The sequence below is a fragment of the Camelus bactrianus genome, chromosome 10 (assembly GCF_048773025.1).
Source record: "Camelus bactrianus isolate YW-2024 breed Bactrian camel chromosome 10, ASM4877302v1, whole genome shotgun sequence".
In the NCBI taxonomy this organism is placed as follows: Eukaryota; Metazoa; Chordata; class Mammalia; order Artiodactyla; family Camelidae; genus Camelus; species Camelus bactrianus.
Genome location: NC_133548.1, coordinates 7,189,644 through 7,204,048, shown reverse-complemented (window position 1 = coordinate 7,204,048; position 14,405 = coordinate 7,189,644). Strand labels below are relative to the sequence as shown.

Genomic DNA, 14,405 nt, shown 5'->3' with positions numbered 1-14,405 from the left:
GACTCCCCCACAATTCAATCTTGGTAATAGGAGACCTAGAAACAGGCCCTTTCTAGTCCTTAGTTTCCCCAAGTCAGGAGAGGCAACACTGACCTGGGCTAGAAGGTCTGTGAGTGTCCCCCGAGCTAACACTCTCCCTGCTTTAGACCTAGCATAGCCACCTGCTTAGAGACCCTTAAACGCCGCAGTGGGGCGGGGCTAAGGGCGGAGTCAAGAAGGCGCCAACCACCCAGAGGCTCCTCCCCCTCCTGGGTCCCGCCCCCGACAGCGTGGATCTTCAGTAGTCCTGGAGGCCTCTGCCCAAGTCCCGGTTCCCAGCCCCGGTGGGCCCCACCCAGGCGGACGCCACGCCCCCGGCCTGCCTAGCAGGCCGCTGACCTAGTATGGACACAGCACTGAGAAGAAAGGCGCGGAGGGTGACGCCTGGAAGAGGCCCGCGGAGTCCAGGGCCCCACCCCCACGGGCCGCCCCCCTTTCTGAGGGGACGCACCTGCCTCGGGTGGGGGTAAGGCACGGTGACTGCGCAGCTGCTGTTATGCCCGCCCTGAGCTAAAAATATTTCCCAACAGAAAGAGGAGCAAGGAGGCTCCCAAGGAGAATCAGTTTATTGGGGAGTGGGTGCAGTTGGTCAGACCCATAAACAGGAGGGGGCAGAGAGCCGGAGCCCAGGATGGGAACAGTGTCCTTAGTCACGCTGAACACTGGGATCTCGAGGCTGGGGGGAAATGGGAGTTCCAGGAAGAGGCTTAGAGATATAACCTACTGTACCCCCCGATCTGGGTGAGGAATTGAAGCTGGCCCAAGGGATTGCAGACAGACTCAGGGACAGGTTTGGGTCTGGTCTAGACGCTCAGATCTTCTCATCCGGGGCTGGCAGGCGCTGGCGGGTAGGCTCCACGCCCCAGATCTCCCTAGCGTACTGGGCAATGGTGCGGTCGCTGGAGAACTTGCCAGAAGTGGCTATGTTCCGGATCACCATCCGCGTCCACTCTCTGGGGTTCTACAAGCAGAAAGGGAGCTTTGAGTTCATTCTGCCACTGGGGTCCCCACCTTACACCTCATCCCAGCCAGGGCCACCAAAGCCCTGCCAATCCCTGGCCCAAGACCCCTCACCTTGTACAGTGCACTGACTTTCTCCTGACATTTAATGTAATCTTCATAATCTGCAAAGACTTTAAACCTGGAGGGGAATGGAGAGGCAGGAAGCTTCATGAGGTCAAGGGCCAAGCCCATCCTGTGCTGGTGGGCCTCTGGAGACCTGGACAGTGATACTGCTTCCAAAGCCCCAACTGCCCAGAAGCCCTATCCAGCCTCCCCACTGCACCTGAACCCTATTCAGCCCAGCAGCCCCACGTGCACAGTTCCCTGGCCAGCCAGCTCACCGGTCATGGTGCATGAGCATGTTGACAATGTCCTTGAACAGATCGGGCTGTTTGGGAGAGAAGAAGCCACTGCTCAGCTGGTCAATGACGTGCCGAAGCTCGGGAATTCGGTCATAATATTCCTGGGCGTTGTACCTGTGAGGGAAGAGCTGCAGTCAGCACCCTGGCAAGGGGTTCCTGGGTCCTCCTCCAGCAAAAATCCAGGAAGTTCCAAGCCCCAGGGTCAAAACCCAGGCCCAGCCTGCTCCTGCCCTCCCTTCAGCTGCCACACTCCCTCTGTACATCCTTCCAGGAGCCCCCTCCCTTCTCAGCTCAGTTTTTCATCCCCCATTTTGTGGATGAGGAAACTAAGTCCTGGAGAGGGCAGAATGGTAAAGTGTCAGAGCCAAGGCCCCAAACCAAGCGCTCTTTCTCCCACACACTGCCACCGCCTCCCAGCAGGTTTGTTTCATCCATGACTGGCTTTTCTCCCCCACCACCCCAAGTCTATCCCTGGCCAGGCTCCAGAATGAGCCAACAGGTATATCCTGAGAAACGTCCTTAAACTCAAACTGTCCAGCACAGCTCATCACTGTCCCTGGCGCAAGCTTTCCTGCAATGTTCTACTTACACGGGCAGAACAATCCATCCCTGAGCCAGCCAGGTTCAAAACCCTCCAAAGTTCAGCCTCCTCTCTTTCCTTTCCTCCCCGCTTCCAACCAGAAACCAAGGCTGCCTCCTCAATGATGTCCCTAATCCCCATCCCCAGCACTGGCCTATGGCAAGAGCCTCTCCCTGCTGAATGGTGTCAGCCCCACACTGGTCCTCCACCTAGACTTTGCCCCCTCCAGTCCGGTCTCCATCCTGCAGCCAAAAGTGTCCACCTGGAGCCTAATTCTGATGATGTTGGACTTTGTTCAAAACATGTCACATCTCCCTCCTGTCCAAAGGACCAAGTCTGCACCCTCTAGTCAAGCCCCATAGGAGAAATTTCTACCAATATTTAGTGCCAGCTCTTGTAAGCTGTTGGTGGAAGTGTAAACTGGTACCAACCTTCTGAAAAACAATTTGGCAATATGTCTCAGGAGCCTTGAGAACCCACACTTTTGACTCAGAAATCTCCCCTTCTAAAAATTATCTTCAGGGAATAATCAGAGATGTGGACATCAACCTAAAAAGCTGGTCACCTCAGGGATATTCATACTAACAGGAGAAATCAACCTTAATGTCCAACCATAAGGAACTGGTTAGATAAGTCATGGCATGTCCACGTGGTGGAATGCTATACAAACATTTAAAATATTTTGAAGACTATTTAACTACATGGAAAATGAGTCACCAATATTGAGATTACAGGATTCAATGTTGTACATACATTATTACCAGCTTTTAAAAACTATATATATACATATACATATATAAATACATAAAGAAAAAAAGAACTGTAGCTTTAAATCTGGGTGATGAGATTATAGATGACAGTTGTTTTAATTTTTGTGGCCTTGTATTCTTCTAGTTAATGAGCATGTACTGCTTTTATGATAAGAAAAAAGTCCTATTTTAAAATAAAAATTTAAAAATTTAATGCCAGAAGAATATATTCTCTGAAGATCTGCATTTCTGACCACAAGCACAGTGGTAAGTACTGTACTCGTATTTCCATTTTTGTCATGGCTGCCAGGGAGCTAAGAAGCTAATTTTACTTCCAACTCCAGAAATAATGTTGTCTCTTAGAACTGATATTATTTTCTCTTCCTTTCCCTTCAGTTGTATGTTACTTTTTTCTTTCCCATTTCATAAACCTTATTTGTTATAAGTTATCTCTAAAGTTTTCTAGAATCCTGATGGCCATAACTAAGACCTTGTGCAGACTGGGCCAGTCTTTGCAGTCATGCTTCTTGCTCCCAGCTCTACCCTCCAGCAGCCAAACCTTGGTGCCTCCGGCCCGTGGACTGTGAACTCTGGAGCCCTTGACATCCATACCCTCTCTGGTCAAGCCTTTCCACGTCCTCCACCCGCATGCCGAAGATAAAGAAGTTCTCCTCTCCTGCCTCTTCTGCCATCTCCACGTTGGCCCCGTCCATGGTGCCAATAGTCAGAGCCCCATTAAGCATGAACTTCATGTTGCCAGTGCCTGAGGCCTCAGTGCCAGCTGTAGAGATCTGCTCGGAGAGGTCAGCAGCCGGGATCACTGTGGGGTGGCAGCAGGGGACAAGCTCAGCTCCAGGAAGAGCCCCGCATCACCTGGAGACTTGAGGTAGCCTGGGCCTAGGCATAGCCAGATTCAGATTCCCCTCCACCCCAACCCTCCAGTCTTCACCGACTGAGTCTTCCTCTCACTGGCGCCACCCCTCCCCCCACCTCTTGTTGATTCTTGAACATCTGGGATCTAACCCAGACTCCCCCTGCCCTCTGGCTCCATTGTGTGATTTGAAGGACACCACTGAGGCCCATATTCCCTGTAACTTCACCCTGTAGTGTGTGAAATTCCACCCTTAGGGGTACAGACTCCAGACTTGAGCACTATGCTCTCCAGATCCTTCTTTAAATTCAAGTACCCCAGGAAGAGGAGATTAATATTTCTTCTTGGGACTGAACTAATCAGAGCTCCCCTAGGGTCCCCACTGGTGGTACCCCACCTTTCTCAGCCAGCGAGACTCGATAGTTCTCCAGGAAAATCACACGGAGTCGGTCTCCCACCACCGGGTCGTGGTTGACCACATCCCCAATGGCTGTAATGAGTTTGATGATCATCTTGGCCATGTGGTACCCAGGTGCAGCCTGATGGAGGCACAGTGTGGGGTCAGATCCACAGCCTGACCTCCTACCCCTCATCCTGTCACCCAACCAAGAGGACCTCAACCTGGTTATCAAAGGACCAGAGCCCTAGTCTGTGGCCCAGCTTCTCACCTTCCCTCCAATCATCACAGTTCGAGGCACAAAAAACTTATTGGGATCCTTCTTGATGCCTGTGGAGAAATAGAGGGATTGAGTGAGTGGGCCAGGTTTTTTGTCTGGGTAGTAGTTCCTGACAGCACCCGTCTAGCAAGGGCAGGGCTGGGAGACAGTGGCCCTAACTTGGGCAATCACTTGCTTTGTGACCTCAGATCTGTCACTTCCTCCCTCTCTGAGCCTCAGTTTGCCCATCTGTGCAATGGGGATAATCCCATGTTCCAAGAGTTGTCCTGAGGCCAAATGCGATGCTGATCGGGAAGTATGGAGTGTGCTGGGAGGTGCACACAGGGGAGAACCTGGAGCCGGGGGGAACCCTGCCACTCACGGTTGTACAGCGTGATGACATGGAGGCAGTTAAGGAGCTGGCGTTTATATTCATGAATCCTCTTCACCTGGATGTCGAAGAGCGAGTTGGGGTTGATATGGACTTTGTATTCCTTCTCTAGGTATGCAGAGAACTTTAACTTGTTTTCCTGAAGGCAGGGGAAGGGAGAAGAGCTCACCAACAGGCCTCAGCCTCAGGATATCCTACAGTCTCATTTCTTTCCCAGGAAGGTAGAGGATAAAAGGCTCTCTTGCCACCTTCGTCCACTCCTGCATCAGGGCAGACATTGCTAGTCAATGTCAGAACTCTTCCAGTGAGGTCAGATGATACATGCCCACCATGGACTGACTCCAGGCAACTTCTACCAATGGCCTGAAGTTGCAGGAGAGATGAGTTCTGTTGGCCATCCCTGACCCAGACACCTGGCCCCTCCAGCACTCTCCACTCCAGCCCCCACACAGGTGTTTGTCCCAGGTTGCAGCGCTCCTCACCTGCTTCACTTTGGCCACATCCCGGATAAAGGCTTCATCGTCCACATAGGAGAGCAGTTTGCGAAGCTGGTCCAGGTCTGCAATGTAGTCTTCCCCAATGCGCTGTGGGAAGATGGCTCTCAGGCCCATGTCCCTCTTCTGTCCTCCCTCCCAGAGGGGTCCCTTTCCAGGTCAGCCAAGCCCCGTCCACTGCAGGCAGCTTCTGCCTCTGCAGCCTCCCAGTGTTTGCATGTCCATGTTTCCTCCTCTCTCAACCTTGAGCTCTGATGGCTGATACCATCTGACCCCAGCAAGCCTTCCTCCTGGCCTTATCCTCTGACAGGCAATGACCTTGAGGCCCTGCTGCCAATCTCTGCCCCTTTCTAGTCTCACTTCATATGTGAACTGTTGATACCCCCTCCATTAGACTTTGAACTCTACCAGGTTGACCTTCATAACCAGATCCTCCATTAGCCCATAGGCACCCTGATGCAAATAAGAAAAGGCTTCTCTTCCTCCAGACACAGACAAAGCTTGGGGAATACAGTGCAGGATGGATTTCAGCCCTCATTAGGGTGCCCTACAGTGAACCACATACATGACCTCATCCAGCTGCCCCTTGCAGTGACCGTCTTGGCCCCTACTAGCCATACATGACCTCTCACCTCAGCAATGACCTCTGCCAGCCCAGGGTTACACATAACCAGCCAGCGCCGTGGGGTGATACCATTGGTCTTGTTCTGGAATTTATGAGGCTCCAGCTCGTAGAAGTCCTTGAAGCTACAGGGTGAGGTTAGGGGATCACCAAACACTCCTGTGGATTGAAGGCCTCCTCTCTGGGGCCCCTACCCTGATTTCTTGATGACAGGGGCCTGGGGATGAAGGAGGGGGTGCTGTGTGTAAGAGGGGTCCTCTGGGGACCAGACTGGACTGGACGGCAAGGCTATGATGCTTGCAAGAGTGGTGCCACCTGTGGAAGGGGCCAGCTGAGGGTGACTGTGAGTGGCCGGTGTGGGGCAGAAAGGGGGTGGGCAGGACCCAGCGGGAGGGGCAAGGCCTGGGGAGCAGGTCTCACATGGTCTTCTTGAGGATCTCAGAGTGGATGCGAGCCACACCATTGACGGCGTGCGAACCAGCGATGCATAGGTGTGCCATGTTGATACGCTTCACTGCGCCCTCCTCCACCAGCGACATGCGCCGCAGCCGGTCTACATCCCCTGGGTACGCAGCCGCCACTCGCTGTGCCGGGAGAGCCAGGAGCTAGGTCTGGGACCCAGGAACCCAGGTCCCCAGCCCTCCCTGCCAGAGCCTCAGGAGCCATGCTTTACACATCGTCCATGCCCCACCCTCCAACGCATGCCTCCTCTCACATTAAGGAAGCGCTGGTTGATCTCATAGATGATCTGGAGGTGCCGGGGCAGCAGGGTCTCCATGAGGTGCACGGGCCAGCGCTCCAGGGCCTCAGGCAGCACGGTATGGTTGGTGTAGGCGCAGGTCTTCACGGTCACATCCCATGCCTGAAGACGGGGTGGGGAGGCAGGACCCCCTGGCCTAAGCCCAATGGCTCTCCACACACACTGTAGCCAGGAGCCCCAGCCCTGCCACTGCCATGCCAGGTTCTAGGACCTCTGGGCCTCACACTGCCATCTGTTCAGTGGGGGCTCCACAAACATCTTCCACTCCCCAGACTGGGAAGGGAACCCTGAGACAAAGGGGGTGAGGCAGAGGTGGAGGGAGGTGTCCTGAAGCCCACCTTGTCCCATTCCAGCCGCTCCTCGTCCACCAGAATCCTCATCAGCTCTGGGATTGCCAAAGAGGGGTGGGTGTCATTGAGCTGGATGGCCACCTGGTAGGGAAGGGAGACTTGGAGTCAGTCTGGGCTCCAAACCAAGGCTATGGTCATCGTCCTTTGCCCCTTTAGAGCCTCCTCTCAGGGGCCCCTCTTGATTCAAGGGCTGAGCTAGGGGTGGAGGCCCTCATGGAGGCGGCTTTGGGACAGGAGGGGGAGGGGAGCCAGGTTATACTGAGGATCCTGAATAGATCACACCCCACTTCCACCCCCAACCCCAAGCTTCCACTTCATCCATAAAACGTGCGGTGTAGACTGAGGCAGGAGGGGAGAGGGATGGCACCCATCACAGGAGGTGTAGAGGGCAGCCCACCCTGGGGCCTGATACCTTATCCGGGAAGGCATCGAAGTTCGTGCGCACGGGGTCGCGGCAGCCGAACTTGGAGGACTTGAAGCGGCGAATGATGTCCTGGAGCGTGGCGGCCACTACAAAGTACTCCTGCTTCAGCCGCAGCTCCTTTCCCTCAAAGAACTGGAGAGTCAAGGTGGTGGGCGTGGACTAACGTTAATGTGGGTGTGGCCAGGAGAAACTCCCACCCACTCTAAGATTCCTGAGCCCGGAACTGTCCCACCTCCAGGACCCAGGGGTCTTTCTCCCACCAAGAAGTAGCGACGCAGAGGGTGTCAGGAGGGAGGCATAAAAGGACCAGGAGTATTGTAGGCGCCACCAGGGAACAGCTCCTCCAAAGTGCCCTACCCTAATCTGCTGCCCCTGGGACTCAGGCATCCTCCCACTTAAAAGACTGAGGGGAAGAACAGAACACACAAGGGCCAGTAGTATGTCCCGGATGTGACTAGGGCACCAGTGAGTGTCACTGCCCTTCTCCTGCCCTCTCCCATGGACTCAGACTTCCTGTCACCAACCCAGGGGTAACATACATTGTCATTGGGGTACAGGACACGAGAGATATTCTCAGCCAGGTTGCGGTCCAGCACAGCCTGGATGTAGCCACCAACATTGACTGAGGAATGAAAGTGGTAACAGCGTCAGGCTGGGGTCGAGCATGGGCCGGGGTTGGGGTTGAGGTGGAGCTGTGGGTAGGGGGCTGCCGACATTGGCTGAACTCACAGTCTTTGAGATTGAAGTCATTGGGGGCCTTGGCAGACCACAGGCGCATGGTATTGACGAAGTTGTTGCGGTAGCCAGGCACGGGTGTGTCGTAAGGCATGGCCAACACCACCTGCAGGGCACCCGTGTGGAGTTAAGAGGCGGGCATCTGCCGTGTCTGAGAGGCCCCGAGAGCTGGAATTCCATGCTCTGTCTCTGCACTCTTCCAACTCCCAACCCCAAGCCCTAGTCACAACTCTAGGTAACCACAAGTGACCCCCTCAACCTCTCTGGACCCCATCCATAAAGAGAAGATATCCCAGTGCCTCCCCACATCCCCTGCCCCTCCTTGCTGGGCTGTTGTGAAGATTACAAGAAGAGGCAGGGATGAGCCCAGAGCCCAAGGTGGGACTCTTTTGGAGGCCACTCTGCCATGATGGGGATGAGCTGGCTCAGCTGGCCCGAGCACAGTCTAGAGCACACTCTGGACTCGTGGAAGGGCTGGGGGATCATGAGGCCTGGCTGAAGTAGTCACAGAGGTCAAGTCCATCCAAAGGGCTTACGCCTGCTTGATCACAGTGCTAATTAGCAGTGACATGCTGGAGGTGGGCTCACCTCCAACAATTAGCAAACATCAATAATTGCTGCCAAAACTGCCTGCTCCCACAGGGCCGGGGGCATATCTGCTCCCCTGCTCCCCAGCTCCCCAGCTCCCCAGTGTTAAGTATGCCCTATTTGGAGCAGAGTGAAAGCTGCAGCTCAGAGAGGGAAGCTGCTGGCCCAAGAGCACACAGCCAGGAGGGCAGCCAGAGCCCTGCTGGACCTTAGCATGGATGACAGCAGAACAAATGCCCAATTCTGAAAGCCTAGAGGTTCCTGTGCAGCCATCCGGAGGCTTGATGACCAGCAGCCACAGCAAGAGAATTGGCTGAGCTGGGATTTGGACACCTGGTTTAGCATTAGGCTCCCTCTAAGAGCTCTGTGACCTTGGACAAGTAAGTTGCCCTCTCTGGACTTTAATTTTCTCCCCTGTCCCCCTTTCTGGGCTGTTATTTTGTTTCCCATCAAGTCCCCAGCCCAGACATGCAAGGGAGCCAAGTCTCCGTGATTATTCTTTGATGAGGCTTGTGGGGTGGAGAGCAGCCAGATCAGGGGAGGAGCTTTGGTAGAGCAGGGCAGCCTCTCTCCTCCCAGGCTCTGCACTTGACCTGGCTCCCCTGTAACCCTGTCTCCAGCCTCTCCTGGTTCCAGCTGTGTGACCTAGAGTAAGTCACTTAACCTCTCTGAGTCTGTGTCTTCCACTATTAAATAGCACGGGATCCAGTAGACTCCAAGCTCTTTCCCTATTTCCCCGTTTCCTCTAGAACCTCCTCCCCTCCCCATCACTGGATCTACCCCCCTCACCTGTGTGTCCACCCACTTGGCCCCCTGGCTGGTGTGCTCCACTCGACCATAGAAGTGCACAGGCAGCATAAACTCTGGTCGGGCCTTCTCCCAGGGGTTGCCATAGCGAAGCCAGTCGTCAGCCTCCTCCATCTGAGCCCGAGGCAGGTCATGGGAGAAAGGAAGGCAGTGTCAGGGCCAGGCCCACAACACAGCAGGTGGTGGCTAGAGCAGGAGCAGTGGCCTGGTGCATCCTATACAGGGAGGGTGTGAATGAAGGGCTCTAGGGTGGGTGGGCCCCTGGTCTGGTGGGATATCCAACAGGACACAGTATGTGGATGAGAGTCTGAGAGAGTCCACAGGTGTGGACCTCCTATTCCTGGAGATAAGTGGCTTGAGGTCTGGGGGAAGGGGCAAGGATGCTTTCCACCAAAGCTGGGGCTGGTTCTGGATCTATGTGCAGATGAATGACCAAATAGAAGTCCTCCCCATCATAACTGGGTCCCTACAAGGTCAGGGCCCAAGGTGGCTCACCTGCCAACCCCCAGAGATCTTCTGATTAAAAATCCCAAACTCATAGCGGATTCCGTAGCCATAGGCAGCCAGGCCCAGCGTTGCCATGGAGTCCAGAAAGCAGGCTAGGGGTGTACAGGGAGGTGGGTGTCAGAGACCCACCCAGGAACCCAGGAGACCAGGCAGAAGTGGCAAAGGAACCCTTCTGCCCACCTCCCTGCCACCCTGCCCACTTACCCGCCAGCCGGCCCAGGCCCCCATTGCCCAGTCCTGCATCCTCCTCGATTTCTTCCAGTTCCTCCATGTCTAGGCCCAGCTAGAGAGGGTAGGGTGTGGCGGTAGTCAGGGCCAAGAACCAGCAGCAGGTCAATCCCCCAGTATCTAAGGCCTGCCCCACCCCACACACACCTGGTAGGTGGCCTCATCACAGGCATTCTCCAAGGCCAGGTTCACCATGGTGTTTTGTAGCGTCCGGCCAATGTAGAATTCCAGAGACAGGTAGTAGATCCTCTGCCGGGAGAGACAGATGGGGAGGCGAGGGGGTCAAGGCTGCCCACTGACATTCAGGCAGCCCACCTGGGCCCTCACCTCTTATACTTCCTGCCCCACTCCCAGGCCCCAGCTTGTTCCAACCATCACCCAACAGGTACGGTTCTGGTCCTAGCGTTTCTTCTGACTTTGGACAAATCACTTTTCTTCTCTGAGCCTCAGTTTCCTCATCTGGAAAATGGAGCTGGCCATCTCATACTCAGGGGCTGAGGTGCTTCAGAGGGGTGGGAACCCCTTCCATCACATGCAGTCCTCCCAACTGCCCATCAGGCAGTCAGGACATAGGGAAGCACCTCCAAGTGCTCCCAAAGAGGGGAGGCCAGGCCCAGAGGAAAAAGTCATTGGCTCAAGGTCATGCAATGACTCAGGGCTAGAGTCAGCTGCCTCCCGTCCTTGCAGTGCCCAGCTCCCCTTGGCCCTCAAGCCTCATTCCCAAGAAGGGGAAGGAGAGGCACCAGGATCCAGGATGCTGATTGTGCCTGGTCTCCTGGTTTCCTGGGTCCCCTCCCTGCCCCAACCATCTTCCCCACCCCCACCCCTGCTCAGGAGTGTCAGGTTGCTGACATTTACCAATGACCCCAACAGACACTTGATCTGGCCACTCCAGCTGCCCCAACGGCGCCCCACCTTCTACACCAGCACACCACGCACACATTCAATGACATGTCCTTCCACTGAGGGTCCAACCCAGGCCACAGGGGTCTCCTGTCTCCCAGCAGCCCCTCTATCCTCTGAGCAAGCCCTAGGATTCTGCAACCAGCCTACCTGCCCCACGCCAGGATTCTCCCCCTGGGTGGCCCCAGCACCCACTGCACTTGGCACCCCTGGATCTTCCAACCTCAGGAACCTGGCATGACCCTTTATTTTACTGCAGGAAACCCTGACCCCAGGAATGGGCTGCCCCTCGGTTCAGATCTCCTGGCCTCAGGCAGGGCCCCAGCCCGTTCCCCACCCAGGGTGCCCCAAGCAGCACCTTGGGGTCCTTCTCGTAGTAGTGCTGCTGCGTGCGGATCCAGCGGCCCACGAGGTGGTCGCGCACGGTGTAGGCCAGCGCGAAGTAGTAGTCTCGTGGGGTGGCCACATTGCGGTCTTTTACAAGTGTGAAGTGTAGGTGCCGGTTGAAGTTCTTTTTCAGCTCAGTCACATTCTCCACGCCGGCCAGGCCACGCACACTGATTTGCTTTCTCTTCTCCTGGTCTGTCAGGGGCCGGGACATGGCTGCGGGAGGGAGGGCGGGCCGGACGTACCGTGTGGACGGACAGGCGGCCTGAGCCTGAGCAGTGCCTCCAGCCAGGGAGTGGAGATCCCCAGCTGGCTGGTGATTTAAAGCCTGGCCCTGGGCAGCTTGCCCCGCCTCCTCCCTCTATGGGAGGGTCTTGGCCCTGACAGCTCTGGGAGCTATTTTAGGGTGAGGGGAGGAGAGAAGAGAGGGACAGCGAGAGCAGGGCCGACCTCCGCACGGGGCCGGGCCAGGGCTGGCCTGGCTGGTTCACAGCCCGGTGCTGACCCACTTCTCCAGGCCTCACACACAGGGGTCTTGTCTTCTGTCCCTGTCCCTGCCTTTTGCAGGGTCAGAGACAAGATGCAGTGGGTAGAGTGCTGGCTTGAGAAGCCTGAGGCTTGACTGGAGCCACTGGGCTGTGACTTTGGGTAAGAAGTTTCCTTGATCTGGACCCCTTTCCTGGGTCATAGATGAAGGTTGGGGCTGGACTGTGGTCTCTCAATCAGGGCTTCTTTGAGAGGCCAAGGGGCTGTCAAGGAGGACAGGTGTCAGGAGATCCAGCCTCCATCAGAGCAACTCGGCTTCTGTTTTAGACTTTTGCACGAGAGACTGCAAACCACAGGCGGGATGATGTCTAGTCAAGCTTCCATGGTGGCCCTGCACTCAGGCGGGGAGGCCACAAATTGTGGCAAGAGGGGCCAGGGCCCCCCATAGGCTGAAAGCCCAGGAGCTGAGGATCAGTGTGCTCTTAACAGAAGAGGTGCAGCTCACAGAGGACACCGGGCATCTGAGAGAAGGGGAACAAGGAGCCTGGGTTCCAGGGGGCGGTATGGGGGAGGTCGCCTGAGGCAGGGCCACTGCCCCCACTCCTCCCGCATCAGTCGAGCCACTCTGAGCGCCCCACTGTTGCTGTCTCTCAAAGAACTCTGAAGTGACCTTTCAGGAGGGAGGGTCAGATTACAGGCCAGCTTTGGCTAGGGGCCACAAGCCTGGAACAGGGGCCCCTGGGAACTGTAGTCCTGTGGCCCACAGGGGTAGAACTGGAGCATCCCCTACACATACGCACACACACACTTTTTTTTTTTTTTTTTTTGAGTAAAGGCAGATTTATTTAGAGAGATACATATTGCATAGAGTGTAGGGCTATTTCAGAAGGCAAGAGAAAGGCCATGAGGTGTGGGGGTTGGGTGCTCAGGTTAAAGCAGAAGTAGGTACGCACTCCATAGACAGAGTGCAGGCCATCTCCAGAGAGGCCCTCACACACACACACACTATTGGCCATGGTATTAGGTCTCCCCATGACACATCTGCTGGGTGAGTGAGTGGAGGCCTTCTCCCACTCATTTCTCCCGCCTGGGGCCAAGCACTGGACAGGGATTTAGTGGGCCATGTTCACAAATGTGACCTCACCTGTAAAATAGGAGCCCCTGCACCCTTGGAACGTTACACCATTTGTCTTCATGGCCTGGCAGCTATAGACCCTTCCTTTTGAGGCTTTGGCTGCCCAATTCACTCCTGGTATACTGGCTGCAGCACCAATTCGCTGTGTGACCTTAGACTGGTTGTTTTACTTTTCTGAGCCTTGAATTCCTTCATGAAACGTATACTCACAAATGAGAATATCAATCCCTGCCTCCTCCAGCCACTGCCTCCTAATCTTGTGGAGGCAGACTTTGGATCCTGCTTTGTTCTTTGAGCAAATGGAGCCCAGGGCCTGGTGCTATTTCAGAGGATGCCTGGGCCTCCCAGTGTGGCGGATCGGTGGAAGGGGAGAACAGGGAGCTCTAGTCTGAGAGCCAAGGAAGGTGAGAGGCCTGGACAAGTGCAGGATGCCACTGAGATTCTGGTTCAGGGAAGGCCAAGCTGTTTTTAAGGACATTCTGAGCAACCACAGACCCAGCCCTGGAATCAACAGCTTGGTGTGGGGGCCAAACCCCAAGTCTTCCGATGGCCAAGCCCTGCTCTACCCCTGCCTCCAAACTGCATTGGTGCTGATCCTCCATAGTGTGTGCTTCAAAGTAGAGAAAAAGAGGAAGAAAACACCAAAACACACCTGCACCCGTTATGATAACACAGAAAACTTTCTCTTAATCTTTCCTGCATTTTACAACTTCTCTTTTTTAAAGTCCTTTACAAAAGATGTATTTCAAAAAAGAGTGCCTGGTGTCCTTCTGGTCTCCTCACAGTCCCCACCCTCAGCCTTTACCCATGGGCTGTGTCTCTGCCGAGGTTCACTCCCCCTCCAAGCACCTGGTCTCCCGGCCAGCATCTCGGGCCGCCTGGCCTGTGGTTCCTTGTGGAGAGCTGAATTCAGCTCAGAGGCTCCTTGGCACTGGTCCTCCCTCGATGAGGCAATGCATTAACCATGTTGTCGCCTCACACCCCAACTCGGGTAGCTTTGGCCCAAGCCTTCTTTGCACTGACTCCCAAGAGCCTGCAAGATTTTATTTTCCTGCCAGTAAGGACCTGCTCCTGACAGAGCATTCCTATCTTCTTAGCCTGCTCCCCGAGTCCATCCAATCTTTTCCAGGACTGTCCCCAACACTCTTCTCCCTGCTCATCCACTCAGCATTCACCCTCCTCCTGCTCTTAAGGCACTTGCTAAACTGGACATTTCTGTTGGGGAAGAAACGTACTTTGGACTGTTTTCTCCAACTACCTTTCTTGTGGGTTCTTTTGGTCCTTGTGTCAGTGGCCCCACCCAAACTGTTTCCAGGCTTTTCCAGGGGT

At 55.2% G+C, this 14,405-nt stretch overlaps 1 protein-coding gene across 1 annotated transcript; it reads right to left on the bottom strand.

Moving 5' to 3' along the window:
- Positions 1 to 587: 587 nt before the first annotated feature.
- Positions 588 to 11,756, bottom strand: PYGM (glycogen phosphorylase, muscle associated). Its single transcript, XM_010957094.3, has 20 exons — positions 11,427 to 11,756; positions 10,313 to 10,414; positions 10,142 to 10,220; positions 9,926 to 10,029; positions 9,413 to 9,544; positions 8,030 to 8,141; positions 7,840 to 7,922; positions 7,289 to 7,432; positions 6,865 to 6,957; positions 6,482 to 6,628; positions 6,187 to 6,350; positions 5,777 to 5,891; positions 5,133 to 5,234; positions 4,642 to 4,789; positions 4,272 to 4,330; positions 4,001 to 4,142; positions 3,345 to 3,552; positions 1,383 to 1,517; positions 1,114 to 1,180; positions 588 to 1,000 (listed from the first exon to the last, which is right to left on the bottom strand). Exons 1-20 carry the CDS (start codon positions 11,667 to 11,669, stop codon positions 851 to 853), a joined length of 2,529 nt encoding a protein of 842 aa, XP_010955396.1. The 5' UTR covers positions 11,670 to 11,756; the 3' UTR covers positions 588 to 850.
- Positions 11,757 to 14,405: the final 2,649 nt, after the last annotated feature.

Excerpts from the sequence above, each read along its gene's own strand:
- PYGM (XM_010957094.3), bottom strand. The coding sequence starts at position 11,669 with ATGTCCCGGCCCCTGACAGACCAGGAGAAGAGAAAGCAAATCAGTGTG. Across the intron at positions 8,142-9,412 it reads CCAAGTGGGTGGACACACAG|GTGGTGTTGGCCATGCCTTA; the intron begins GTGAGGGGGGTA and ends GGTGCCCTGCAG. Across the intron at positions 1,001-1,113 it reads AAGTCAGTGCACTGTACAAG|AACCCCAGAGAGTGGACGCG; the intron begins GTGAGGGGTCTT and ends TTCTGCTTGTAG.